Here is a 15,102-nt window from a genome sequence, read left to right on the forward strand (position 1 = left end):
GTGGATTCCTGAGGAACACTGCAGGAGAGCAGTACTGGTTTGGAACAGAAAGGAGGAAGAGAGACCGACTGGGAGCAATTGGCCAGGAAGGCGGAGAACCACTCCAGAACTTGGCCAGAGGCACCAGCCACAGAGAAGGTGGGGTGATCGACGGTGTCAAAAGCATCTGAAAGATCTAACAAGAGAGCTGGTCAGACACCACCCTGATCCACCAGGCAGACACGGTCATCCAGCGCAGAGTTCAGGACTGATTCCGTGCCCCTGCCAAGCCGAAACCCAGATTGGAAATAGTCGAAAAACCCAGAGGACTCCAGAATGGTGGAGAGCAGCGGTGAGACCAAAGCCTCCAAATCTTCTTCAGGAAAGGCAGGAGGGACATGGGGTGAAAATTGGAAAGCACCTCGGGGTCCAAGGAGTTTTTTTTCCAGCAAAGCGATCACCAAGGCGCGCTTCAGAGTGTTAACAATTACCCCGTCACGAAACGAGGCATTGACTGCTGTAGTGATTTGGGAGATCAAGACACCAAGATTTCCTTCAAGAGGGCCAAAGGAATGGCATCAGCAGGGGAAGCTGATTTGAGACGGTGGATAGCCTCGAGTATGTCTTGGTCAGAAAAAGTAGGGAAAGTGGACCAGATGGGGTTAAGTGGAAGTGAAACACAAGGGTTAAAATCAGCAGCCGACGGACCCACTCCACCAGAGATATTTTCGCAAATGGCCATGAGAGCTCAAACAAACTGTGTGTCCACAACTTATGGACACTCCCGTCCCATGCACACCTACATACTGAAATAAATTTCAGTCAATAATTTGGACTGTCTTGTGTGTTCAGGAGCTGTTTTTTAACAAAAGTACACTATACACAATTTGACTTAGTGGTTCGTGATTGTTTTACTTGTTGACATGAGTGACTGGCAACCTCAGTGAATTATCATGTGATGCATACATTACAAAATTGATTACAATTTTGGGTAAAGTGCAGTTAACAATATCAAAATAACATAAGCAATACAAAAATAATTTTCAAAATACAATTTTACAAATAAGAGAGCTCAACGTGTTTCGAGAATTGAATCTCTTCAGGAGCAAAACGACAGTTCGTCTTCAGTTTTCAATTTTCAACAACATTTCTACAAGATAAATTCAAAACTCGGATGTCGGGGGAAAAATCCCTATTGTATCTGGTTATTTAGACTCAAGAATCTAATGTCAAGAAATATAGGATTTTTAGGCTGAATACTTCACCCAGTAGTCGGCCATGGTGCTCTGTTATGTTTTTTTTAGACACAGAAGTTTGCGGGAAGTTATTGGATCAATTCGCCTGTAAATGATATATTAATTTCAAGTTAGCCACAATAGTGATTAGTGCTTAAATGACAGTTATTTTATAGCCATTTTACATATCTCGAGGTGGTCGGGTTACCTTGGAGAGTAGATAACGTCAAATATCTATGGATGGTTGGTTATACACCTTCGTTTAGTAGCTTCACTCTTCTGTAATAGTACAGCCCTCAGGTTTTGAAACCTTAAGAGTGCATGACATCCTGTGAGCAGTATTGACGTTATTGCATTGTGTATTTAACTATTAGTATCTGGTACAAGGGATCTATGTTTTTATCAATAATCACAGCCGTTGTGTACTTTAGATGACGCTTAGTCACTCTGTTCAGGACCGGGGAGGATCTCCCTCACTCCATTCGCTTCTGCGTGTGACTGTAAAGGAACGGACACAGTATTTACTTGATGTGTCAACCAAACACACAAATGCTTTATTCTTACGAATAAATCTCCTATCTGTCAGAATTCCATGAAGCCACTTACATTTTCGCAGTCTTCTTGGTGTGCAAAAGGACTGTATGAGATGATACGTCGGTATCTGCAAAGTCTTTACAGCAGCTCCTCTGTGTTGTACACCGTTGCTAAGCAACAGCTGTTGTTTATAGTCGACGTGTGAACGTCCTACGCTGACTGGTGCTAATAAGGTGGAATGCTGGGATTTTAATTTCTGTGATGCCATGGTAGTGCGATCTTAACTTGGATATGGTCTCTTCATAAACGATAGTCACTGTAGCTGGATCTAATTGCAATGTTACTGCCAATATGTATATACCTAAACAGGTGTTTATTCTTCAGCATTACGTAAATGCTGCTCTATTCTCGGAATTTGTCAATGAGAACAGGTTTTTACAGAAGACTAATTGAGTCTGCTGTCATCTCACTGCCTTTCCCAGGGGTTATCATCACTTGTGTTTTGGTAATTTCTAGGAATACAACATTCCACATGATATCATCACGATTAAAAGCAAATTACAAACGACAAACATGATTACCAGGAGCCAATCATTAGCTTAATGCAAAGCAGATTCCATATGGCAATATTTGATCAGATATGATTAACATGGTAAACAGACTATCCTCAAAACCATTAGCATATCGGAGCAGCATTGCCCCTCTCAATTCTTTTGATCATTTGACCCGTCATTTGTTGCTGAGCAGACCTTCTGACCATTAAATGTAGACTTATTAAACAATTTGTAGGTATTCTGCTCGCACAAATCATCCATATAAGTTCGCCTTCTGATTATTAACATTAACTGAAAATTATTAGGCTTCAGATACAATTTAACATGTAGGTTTCTCTAAATTCTTCATAACAGTTGTTCCAGTAATTAAGTGTGCTTATAAAACCCAGAATTATATTTGTTTTGTATGTCAATATCACAGGAAGTGAGTACATTTCTTATAGGAAAGGAGTTGGAGAATTCTTCATTCATCCCACGGGGTTCCAACAAATCCAATTTATGGACCCAGAACATCTCTCTACGTGCCATATGTCCTGCATGTTTCCACCTCTTGGTGGTCTTGACATTATTTCTAGAATCACAAATTTTAATTGTGATATAGAATGATGTTTACCGTCAATGTCTATAGACCAACGATTTCTCATTTTTAGTTCTGATGTTTGACTTGTGTTCTGAGAGTCTCTTTCATCTTTCTGGTTGTTTGGCCCTCATAATATTGGCCACACAGGCATATCAATCCATAGATCACAAATTTGCTGTCACATGTAGCAAAGTGTGTAAATTGATCTTCGGTCCTGTGTATGATTGTCTAATAGTATCACCTTTCTGTACATGGTTACAATGGCAACAATGAAGACAAGGGAATGTGCCTTTCTTGATTTATTCGTGAATGTCTGCTTATTTTTCTGAACTCACTCTGCTTTTACTAAACAGTCTCTCATGTTCCTTCCTCTTATATAAGCCATTTGTTTGCTTAGCCACTTTAGTTTTCTGTATCATGATCTTTTGGAGACCAGGAAGCTAGGATCCCTGCCATGAATGCATTTGAATACTAAACAGAGGGTCCTAAATTCAATCCTCTGTTGGACCTGCAGCCAACGTAGATTCCTCTGGTACAGGGGCAAATCTAGGAAGATTATATATAAGCCTAACTGCAGCATTCTGGGCGACTTGAAGGCGATGCAGCTGGCCAGATGGATACCCAGAAGGAGATTATAAGTGAAAGTTTTTAACATGTATTGTGTATATAAAATGTTGAGTTTAGTACATCATTTTGTAAATCATGTTCTAGGTTTAGTGTAAAAGTTTGGTATAACAAGTATAAGCACTTAATAAAAAATAAATATATATATCCTGAATTCTTTACCTTAACGGCAAATGTGGTTGGAACATCAAAAAAAGGCAGGACACAGAGTTCTGGAATGGAAGTACCTCAATGGATTTTTTGCACCAAAGACGACAACCTTGGTTTTCGAGGGGTTAAGTTGGAGCTTGCTTTTAAGCAAGTGTTACTAAAGTCCTCTGTGCTTGGTCCCGCCTGGAAAGGCTCAGTAATTGCAGGTGCAGAGGTCATTTTTGGACGCAGGATTTAGGAATCTGTTCCAGACTGTCAGGAACTCCAAATAGTAGTGGTGGCTTGACACGTCGTGATGTAATTTAGGCTTTCTGACAATATACCCCTCAAGTGTACATAAGGACAGTTTGAGGTGAGTACTGCCCGAAATAAGGTACACCTTGGTACTCGAACAGCTGGCTGCAAGAAAATTAATCGGGCATTAACATGAGGCTAAATGCAATGGGAACTCCAAAGCAAGATAGTGAACTGATACTCGCAAACAAGAAAATCAGACTGGGACCGAATGTTCCAAGGTAGATCAATGAGTACCCTGAAAGCAAAAGGAACTATTACCAAGAGTGCAGGAATAACAAGGAAGAAAATAACTAATAGTCTTGTGCTTACCAAATGAGTGTCCTGGATAGTCGTAGCAGAAATGTGGAAAATGAGTTGGCAGTTTCTTTGGTTTTCCTATACCCGCCGGCACGTGGATGCCTAAAACTTAATTGATCCTGGCGCTGATGCGCTGCTGTTCTTGAAATCCTGAGCCAATGGCCTTGGTCCTTGCGCCGATGCGCGGTATTACTGAATGTCCAAAAAGTCTTGACAGTTCCAGAAAGAAGATTTGACACAGGTAAGACTTGTGGGATGAAGAGGTTGTAATCCGTGGACGTTCCGATTTTGGTAAGAGCAGGTAAGACTTGAATTATTTAGACGAGTGCAGTCTGTGGCCGTTCTGGGTCTGGTATGAGCAGGTAAGACTTTGTAGCAATGACCAGGAGGGAGTAATACAGGTAACAAGAAGGCCGGGGCTACAAGAAGCCAAGAAAGCAAGATATGAGGGAAGGAGCTTTGGATTTAGACAAATTCAGAAGCGGCGCTGTGCGCGGAGGCGCAGCTTAAATAGAGGTCACCTGACCTTGCGCACGGGACGGCGCTGTAGACCTGAGCGTCTATGCGTATACCATGGCAGCCAGCGTTTACACGGTAACCCATAGCGTTCTGTAAAAGGACGTGCAAGAAACAAGGGAGAACGGTTCTGAGTCACAGCAGACCCTCTCACTTTAGACCCTAAAATGTTAGCTCCCCTGAGTTTACTAGACAGTTTATTACGTGAACTCCTCCTCTGATTATCCGATGGGGCATACAATGGAACCCTGACAGACAGCTTCCAGTAAAATAATCAAGAAGACCTTTGTGGAGCCAACCACCCCCAGGGATTGATGAAGTGTTGCGACAGTAGTCACTAAGATTAGGCGTAGACAGGTGATCTTCAATAGACCAACAAAGGAGCCGGCCCAACACTGCTTCCATTGATGCAAGAAGGCTGAAATTGAAAGCACAATTGACTTGTTACACACAGGGCTTTACCGGGACAGCATCGGAGTTGATGGTGAGCTGCTGGAGCTGTCCTTGTGTTGTCTACTGGCTACTCTTCATAGAAGACTTGGCTGCAATGATGATTGTCGAATGTCTGCAGGAGCCCTCCTTTTATGAAAGATTTGGGCTGGGAGCTTTCCCGAGCCACCAGTAAGGATCTGCGCCATTTAAACAGGCAGTGGCTATCCTATGAAGGATAGGCACTGGCCACATCTGCCCAGCAACAGACATTCAGGCACTGGAATGTGTATTGGGACCAGACGCACATACAGGCTTACACACACACTGCCCCTTTGCCCACAAAAGCAGCAACTTTCCCTGGGAAGGGCATTTCATATGTGGCATTTCATGACCTGAGAAGGCAGGAAGGCCAAAGAACAATATGACCAAAGGACAAGCGAAGACCTTGTGCTCCACCGTCTGAGGGTGCTAGCCACACTTTGTAGCAGTTTGTGGTAAATACAAAAGCACATTAGTGCATTTACCAAAACACTGCTGCTGTCAGCTCGTCCAAGGCACATTGTAAAAGTAACCAAAAAGCTGTTACAGAAAATGATATAAGGATACAAGGTTTCCAAACCACACTTCACTTTAAGGCGATCTTGGGGACTAGTCTTTTTCGCCAAATGAATGAGCAAAAAGTCAAGGAAAGGAAAGCAGAAGGCTTCACCTACTTCCAAAAAGTCAGGACAGGGTTCAAAACTAAGGAAAAAGAAAAGGTGTCCCATAGAGTTCTGTGGGAGGAAAGCAGCAAAAATAAAATCTTCCCTAAACATAAGACACATACTTTTTATCTTCAGAGAAATTCTTTCTTGCAGTCCTAGCCCTGCATGATGAATAGGCAAGCCTATATGCATTATTTTCCAAAGATCCTGGTTTGATTTTCACAAAATAAGCTTTTTCTCTGCATACTCCATTCTTTTTTGTCAGACTTGGTGTCCGTTTTTCATTTTAAATTGGCATATTATTCTTCCTGTATTTCCTCCTAGGCGTCCTGCGTTTTCAGTTTAAACACTACCCATTTTGTGTCTGGAGCCTCAAAACCTTATGATTCTCTTTCTTTGACATAAGCTTGCCCTTCCCCTAAAGTAGCTAAATATGCCATTGCTAGAGCCAGGCCTCCTCAAGATATGCACAAGTCACTAGCCACTGACTTTGCATAGTTGACTCTTGGACTATGAAATGGTGTAGGTTGTGTATGTGCATAAATGAAAGAGCAAGTGACGTTTTGTGCCTGGCTAGTAGCTTGCAACTTGAAATATTTACCCTTGGACAGGGTGATTGTCTCCTGCTTTTCTAATTCTTATGACTTTTTAAGGGCCACTTTATAAGGGCTACATGGGGTTTGGGATGAGTGTGAATGGGACTTAAAACGTTGGTGTTAAAGTTACAGCCCACCTTTTGGGACTATTTCCAACCAGTCTGAAACTGCTGACTAGCCCAGTCAGATATTAAGAAGGTGCAACGATGACCAAAATACCCTGAATCATGTTGTTTATATTTAATAACCTTCCTGCGAACAGTTTTGTTGATTTTCACAAAACTATTTTGAAATCTTTCAGATTGCTGAGCTTAAACGAGGTGCCGAGATAATTGTGTGCACACCTGGCCGTATGATTGACATGCTAGCTGCAAATAATGGTGAGTAAAAGAGAATTGTATTCTTTTTAAATACTTCTTACATTCACAACCTACAGTTGCAGTCTCTTGTTCCTCTCGACCATAATCTAAATATCATTCACTTATTTAATGCATGACTCTACCTCATTCCAAATGGTTACTTTTATTTGAGTATAGGAAGTTATGTGGATCACACAATCTATTTTGATCCCCATCATTTGCAATTTTCATCTAGTTCTTAGTTATTTAAAATCACATGATTGTCTTACTTTTAAGGGCAGAATAGCCAAATGCACTGGATTACATTTTGGGCCGTAAGAAAGCCTTTGTTTGGTAATGTTCTCCTCATGTACCTTCATCTCCAATTTTGTGCCAGAACTTATGAAATCAGATTGGTTAGATTATATTTTGTGGTAGAACATTTGTATTTGGGGAATGTGAGGGTTTGGTATTTAAGAACAAGTAAGATAGTGATTTAAACAGCTCAAATCATGGTTTCAATTACTTATGAGTATTTTTAATGTATTTCCTCTTTCCTTGGTCATTCTTCTTTTACAAAGATCTGTTATGTTTTCCTACAGCCTTCTGCCATCAAAACCTCACTTTGTATTGAGTGTCTGTAAGAGATAATGACACCACCTACTAGTGGAAAGGAATGATGTGTCTTGAATGTAGATTGGGAGATGGGCCTATTTTTTGTATATTCTCCTTTTTACCAGTGGTACAGTGAAATAGCGTTAACCCGATAGTGACCCTGGTTCATTGCGTTTTCCCGACTCCAAGGCGTGGGGTCACTATCGGGTTAACGCTATTTCACTGTACCACTGGTAAAAAGGAGAATATACAAAAAATAGGCCCATCTCCCAATCTACATTCAAGACACATCATTCCTTTCCACTAGTAGGTGGTGTCATTATCTCTTACAGACACTCAATACAAAGTGAGGTTTTGATGTTCATCACAAAGCTGATGTAACCAAGGCTTTATGCAGAACATTGCCTTCCATATGCTTTAATAGCCCACAGCCTCTTCTCCTTTGGATCGTTTCTTCTTAAGGTTAACTTAGAATTACTCAGAAGTTGGCAAGTGTATGTTCTGACTAGGAAAGTGCATTGGCCAACGTGTAAAAGCGTTCCCAAAAAGTTAACGTAGGTGAAAAATCTGCAGTGCTAAGAAGAGAAAATGGGGGCAGATGAAAGTAGCAGTCGGTCAGTGCTTGAGCAAATAAGTGAAACAGGAATTATTGGTCAAAATGGGCTTCATTTATTGACCATGTATAATAGGGCATGTGTTTGCTTAATGAATGTCGAGTAGCCAAAGTGGCTGCTTTACAGAATTCCAGGACCAGTTAATACCTGAAACATGCGACTCGCGCTGCTTTTTTTTCTGCTGGAATTCCAGCCATTCTTAGTGGGGATTTATGTGAAACTGTCAACTCAATAGAGATGGTGTGCATATGAATGCAGCATTACCTTGTCCCAATGAAAAGAAACATATAGTTCAAAAGCGGATTGGGCTTGAGACTCATCAGTATGCATCACTAAGCTCATGGCAACTGTGAGAGTGGTTAATGAAGAGACTAGTGAAGAAAGGTTTATTATTTGAAATGGCTTGTGCATTCGACGAGTTAGAACAACATTTAGATTCCATGTCCTTCATGCCCAGACAGAATCAAAAAGATGACTGCTGGAAAGATGACATTTCCTGTGCTCGTTTGATATAGAGGAATACTTTAAGATATGTTTCTGTGGGCTTTTAGGGCTGACCTAAAATCTGCAAAAATTGATTTGCATTTGGAAATGGGCAGAAATTTGAAAAAAGATCTGAATGAAAAATATAGATCCATTTGTTATTCTGTCTTGACCTCAGATTACTTCCTAGTACTTCCTAGTAGCCACTAAAATGCCATTGTTTTGCAAAGAGAGGTTGTGAAGAGCAAAGGTCAACTCCTCCAGTATGAGGTGCTTAAGTTAAGTGGTTGAAAGAAGGTTTGAGGATATTTTAATCTTCAGAGGAGACTGCTGTTGCTTGTTGAGATGAAGTATATAAGATATTTTCTAGGGGGGCCCAGCTCATGTGATTAGTGTGAAGACTGGAAGTACACCCAACATCAGTGTTTTTGGTTTGGGTGAAGGCATAGATGAATCTCCTTTTCCATTTCATTACTAGCCTATCCCCCTGGTGTTCCAGTACTTTTCCCAAGATGCAAATTCTCTGCAATTGCTTTTGAGGTGAGTAGAAAATGAGTGTGAATGCCGACCTCAGACTGTGAAGATGGCTTTGGGCATTGCCGATTTCAGCTCCCACATTTGGAATAATAGCTGCATGAACATTCAAGGTGCCTCTGATGTGAGACCAGAAGCAAAATCCCTGGAGAAACGGCCTGCAGAAATGAAGGGTTGTGTGACAAAGGGCACCAGCAAATGGGTCAAAACTTTATGAAATCCACACAAACACAACAAATGTTATACCTTCCTGCGTTTCCACATGTGTCCCGATGAAAACAGTACCTCACATGTGTGGGTGCACCTACCTGAGGGCCAATGGGAAAGCCTAAAATACAGGTAACCCCAAGTCTGTTTCGACACCTGAATTTGACACTTTCTCCAGACAAGCACAACATACAGATATGGGCCTCGGGTGTCCAAGCCACCAAGGAAAACAGGGAACCTGACAAAGTTAAAAAATTGGGTTTTTTCAGCACATTTCAGACTTTGCCGGGGCTTCTTGGTAATAAATTCTGGGCCGATTCGCGCAAGTCATACCTCTGTGCATTGCCACGGGTGTCCTCTTTTGGGAAATGCTTGGGGTTCCCTGTTTTACTTGCTGGCTTCGACACCCAATGCTCAAATCTGTAGGTTGCCCACATGAACAAATTGTGCTGTCGAGTAGGTGCACCCACACATGTGAGGTACCTTTTTCGTCGGGACACCTGTGGGAACGCGAGACGGTATGACATCTGTTGTTGGCGACGTGTTTCGGTGAGTGGACACAGGGAAATGTCTCTGAAATTAGCTGGAAATGAAGACAATTCTCAGACATTTCGCTCTGGCCACCCACCGAGACACACTGCCAACAGATGACCTACATTCCCGCGTCCCCACACGTGTCCCGATGAAAACGGTACCTCACATGTGTGGGTGCACCTACCGCGGGCTCTAAAGGAAAAGGGTAACCCACTGGTAAACCCAAGCCTTTCGCCACTGACCATTTTGTTCATTGGGCAACCTACAGATTTGGGCCTTTGGTGTCAAAGCCAGCAAGGGAAACGGGGAACCCCATGCATTTCCCAAAAGAGGACACACGTCGGAATCCACACCTGGCCAAATTGGAGGGGCTGCCCATCTCATGTAGCCCTCCCCAGGGGCAGATAAGGGGGGGGGGGGGCTGTCCTGCACTCCTCCCTGGGTTCAGGCGTCCGTTCCTAGGAGCAGATATCAGGAGGGGTCAACGCCCCATCTCATTAGAAAATTCCCAGACCCTTTGGGGTGCCCCACAGCCCCCCTAAAAAGCGTTCCACCATTTTCACTTTTTTCCTTTGGTAACCCAACTCCCCTTGGTGCAGAGAGGCACATTGATGTGCCAATCTGGCCCCGGGGTGCCCAAACCTTACTGCCCCACCCACCGGGGGGCCTGTCCCACCATTTTTGGGGGCCCTCTCCCACCTCACCCCAAATGGGTGGTGGGGGCACCTCATGCAGGCCTCCTGGGCCTCCTACAAACAGCTGCGTGAGGTACACCCCCCTCCATTTGGGGTGGGGGGAGAGGGCCCCAAAAATGCTGGGACAGGCCCCCCAGTGGGTAGGACAGTAAGGTTTGGGCACCCTGGCACCAGATTTGCACACCAATGTGCCCCTCTGCACCAAGGCAGGTATAGTAAACAAAAAAAATAATTGAAAATGGCAGGCTGCCCTTTAGCGGGGGCTGATGGGCCCCCCTCACCTCTGTGGAATTTTCTAATGTGAAGGGCGGTGCACCTCTCCACCTCCACCCCAATTGGAGGGGCGGCACATCACATGTAGCCCTCCCCAGGTGCAGATAAGGGGGGGGCTGTCTTGCACTCCTCCCTGGGCTCAGGTGTCCCTTCCTAGGAGCAGATATCTGGTCTCAGGGAGGGCTGCATGACATGGCACCCACTCTGTTGCGGGTGGGGGGAGGGGTCAACGCCCCATCCCATTAGAAAATTCCCCGTCCCTTTGGGGTGCCCCACTGCTCCCCCCCTAAAAAGCGTTCCACCATTTTCACTTTTTACGTTTGGTGCCCAAACCTTACTGCCCCACCCACTGGGGGGCCTGTCCCACCATTTTTGGGGCCCCCCACCCCCTCACGCAGCCGTTTGTAGGAGGCCCAGGGAAGCCCGCATGAGGTGCCCCCGCCACCCATTTGGGGTGAGGTGGAAGAAGGCGGCTCATGCAGGCCTCCCTGGGCCTCCTACAAACGGCTGCGTGAGGTACACCCCCCCCCTCCATTTGGGGTGGGGGGGAAGGCCCCCAAAAATGGTGGGACAGGCCCCTAGTGGGTGGGGGCAGTAAGGTTTGGGTACCTTGGCGCCAGATTGGCACACCAATGTGCCCCTCTGCGCCAAGGGAGCTATAGTAAACAAAGAAAATAATTCAAAATGGCAGGCTGCCCTTTAGCGCGGGCGGAGGGGCCCCATACACCGCCAGGTAATTTTCTATTGTGAAGGGGGGTGCACCTCTCCACCCCCACCCCAATTGGAGGGGTGGCGCATCTCATGTAGCCCTCCCCGGGGGCAGATAAGTGGGGGGGGCAGTCCTGCACTCTTCCCTGGGCTCAGGCGTCCCTGCCTAGGAGCAGATATCTGGTCCCAGGGAGGGCTGCATGACATGGCACCCACTCCATTGCGGGTGGGGGAGACGGGGTCACCACCCCGTCCCATTAGAAAATTCCCCGTCCCTTTGGGGTGCCCCACAGCCCCCCTAAAATGCGTGCCACCATTTTCCATTTCTTTCTTTGTTTACAAAACTTGCCTTGGCGCAGAGGGGCACATTGGTGTGCCAATCTGGCCCCGGGGGGCCCAAACCTTACTGCCCCACCCACTGGGGGAGGACTGTCTCACCATTTTTGGGGGCCTTCTTCTACCTCACCCCAAATGGGTGGCGGGGGCACCTCATGCGGGCTTCCCTGGGCCTCCTACAAACGGCTGTGTGAGGGGGCGGGGGGGAGAGGGCCCCCAAAAATGGTGGGACAGGCCCCCCAGTGGGTGGGGCAGTAAGGTTTGGGCACCCCGGCGCCAGATTGGCACACCAATGTGCCCCTCTGCGCCAAGGTAAGTTTCGTAAACAAAACAAAAAATGGAAAAGGTACACTACACTTTAGGGCCGGCTGAGGGGCACCCTAAACAGCCAGGTAATTTTCTAATGTACTGGGGGGTGACCCTCTACCCCACACCAAATTCCGGGGGGGGGGAGGGGCATCTCATGCAGCCCTCCCTGGAGTCGGATACCCCTTCATAGGAGCAGATATCTGCTCCCAGGGAGGGTTAGAAGGGATGCCCCCATTTCCCCATAGGGTGAGGGGGAGAGGGCCACCCCCCATTTCTGTAAAATATATCCCTGGTGGCTAGTGCCCCCGCACATCCCACCCAAAATTCTCTCTTCCTATTTTCATGTTTTTTTTCCCTTGGGGCAGATGATCAGCCATCTGCCCCCAGGGGGGGGCCTAACCTGCAGGCCCCATCCTTTGGGGGGCCTGCACACTAATTCCTGGTAGCCCTCCCCCCACCCCCCAATTGGATGGGGGCCACCTCATGTACTCCTGCCTGGGGCCATAAATCTGCCCCCAGGGAGGGCTATAAGGGGTGGCCCCCCTTTCCACTTGGTGTGGGTGGGGAAGGGCCACCACCATTTCATGGGGGCAAAACCATCCCAGGCCCCCCACCCCCGTTCTATTTTTTTTTCTTTTTGACCTCCTTCCCTGGGGGCAGATGATCAGCCATCTCCCCCCAGGGTTGTGCACATATGTGCTCCCATGCTTTGGGGGCCAGGGGGGGGGGGGAGGGGCTGCTTACTTGAAGCAGTCCCCCTACCCCCCACGTCACAAACGTTTCCATGGTGGTGCAGTGGGTTGCTGGTCACGGATCGAGGGCTCTGCGCTGATCCATGACCAGCAATGCGTCACATACTTGGTGTCCTTGGAAAGGGGAGAACCTCCCCTTTCCAAGGACACCACTTTTTCCTATATCACTGGTGGCCTAGTGGGCCCCAGGGCCCCAAACCTCCTCCCACCTCCCCCATCCCTCAAATTTTTTACATGTTTTTTTTTCATTTTCACACCTGGGGGCAGTGATCATCTGCCCCCGGGGGTCTCCAGCGCTGTGGCCCCATGCTTTGACATTGCTGCCCACGGATCACGTGCCCTGTGCCCGATCCACGGGCAGCAATGCCAAACAATGGGTATCGTTGGAAAGGGGAGAATCTCCCCTTTCCAACGATACCCGCTTCGATCTCCGGCTTGAAATACAGCCGGAGATCGACACAGAGAAAGAAGGGCTCTTACCTTCTTTCTTCACTGCAGCAGCCGAAAATGGCTGCTGCAATGATTTTACTTTCAGTTTCACGGCGTGAAACTGAAGGTAATCCAACCCCTTGGCAGTGAGGGGGGACCCCCCTCACATAGCCCGGGGGTTGGATTACAGTTTTGAGCGATCCCTGCTTTGCAGGGATCGCTCAAAACAAGGTGCCAAAAAGGACAAGCTATCTCGTCCTTGGCATTGCACATGCACTTTCAAGGACGAGATATCTCGTCCTTGGCACTTAAGGGGTTAAGGCACTGAATATGCTTAAACAGCCCTTTGCTTTGCAGTATTCAGCTGTGCTACAAATGAGTAACAATATTACCCAATTTGATAGATTTTTAATTGATCAAATGGTACATCTGGCCAATAACTTCGATTAAAATTGATTAAATTGGTTAATCACTACCGAACATGGGGAGCGGGGGTTTCTCGATGTCCCCTGCTCCCCATTTTCGGTAGTGATTGCTTTTGGGGGTAGCAGGGGTGTCCCCCCACTTCCAGAGGATCAGAGGCGGGGGACGGAAAAAAAATAAACTGACCCGGCGGCATAGAATCTGATCCATGCAGGAGGGACGGAACTGGCGCTGCAGGGTCAGAATGAAAGTGGACGTGTAAAAAGTAAGTGGGGTTGAGACTATGATCAATTCCACCACAAACAATTATGCCACAGCCAAATCACACAGATCCATGAGTAAATTGGTAGATTGGACAATTCAAGCACATAAAATCCTATGGCTTTACTAGCTCAACGATAATGGGTTAGACAAAATGCTCGAAAGTTAAAGTTAACTAGTAAAGCAGAATTCAAGTAGTTAAGTGTTAAAAATCAGTTTCGCTCACTTCTCACTCCCTCCCTCTGATTACGGATCGGCTCTACTGCGGGGCCTGGAGGCCTTGGACACTTTCTTGCCCCTCGCCTGCTCGTTCGTGATTGGTCCAATCACCCTTCTTGTGGGCCGGTCAGGCGAGCCAGCAGGCGAATGCCAGCCAGCCTCCAAGGCCCGCAGTGTAAGGCCCCCATCTGCTCCCAGAACGCTGCCTGAGGTTCTTTCCTGTCACCCCTCCCTGCACTTGAACTTCCATGATGTTGCTACCTCACTGTACTAAGACATCTGGACTTCCATAACACACCTCCATTAGTATGGGTTAGTTCCCTCCTTCTGGTAATGCTTCTACCCTCTATTGACCTGTCAGCTTATGTCCCATGTTTGCACTTTTGATTGCACTGCATTTTTGCACCCACTGCTAGCTTCTGATTCTGGTTGCTATTCTAATCCGGCTGTGTTTTATGCACTTAGCTTAGTTTCAATTCTGGTTGTGTTTTATGCAAACTTGCTGTGCCATTTGCGCAGTACCCCGTCAACCCCCCCGCTGCTTTATGCTTGTGATGTCTGTTTGCCTGCCTGTTGTAGTACGCTCCCCTATGCTGTATGCTTGTGATGCCTGTTTGCTTGTCTGTTGTACTTCGCTCCCCCTCCTGCCTGCCTCTTCTTCTTTCACCACACTCACCGTTTCTCAGTCTTCTTTACCTCGCCCTATCTTTTTCCCCCCTTCCCCTTACTTTATTCTTTGCACTTTACCCGAAATGTCATCGATAGTAGCTTGTTTCATTCCTCCAGCTTCCTCCTTGTTTATTTCCTCCTCCCTCCCACTCAAGCACTACCTGAAATATCGTCAGGCCTAGTACGATAGTTGCTTGTCTGTCTC

At 46.3% G+C, this 15,102-nt stretch overlaps 1 protein-coding gene across 3 annotated transcripts in view; it reads left to right on the plus strand.

Annotated features, from left to right (window-relative positions):
* Positions 1-15,102, plus strand: part of DDX46 (DEAD-box helicase 46) — a 1,330,317-nt gene that overhangs the window by 645,191 nt on the left and 670,024 nt on the right. For all 3 annotated transcript variants that reach the window (XM_069652574.1, XM_069652572.1, XM_069652573.1), the window contains exon 12: positions 6,800-6,878. In XM_069652574.1, the coding sequence (XP_069508675.1) occupies positions 6,800-6,878 (79 nt within the window). The remainder of the gene's footprint in view (positions 1-6,799; positions 6,879-15,102) is intronic.

Source organism: Ambystoma mexicanum, chromosome 3p (genome assembly GCF_040938575.1).
Source record: "Ambystoma mexicanum isolate Mex_15411 chromosome 3p, UKY_AmexF1_1, whole genome shotgun sequence".
NCBI lineage: Eukaryota > Metazoa > Chordata > Amphibia > Caudata > Ambystomatidae > Ambystoma > Ambystoma mexicanum.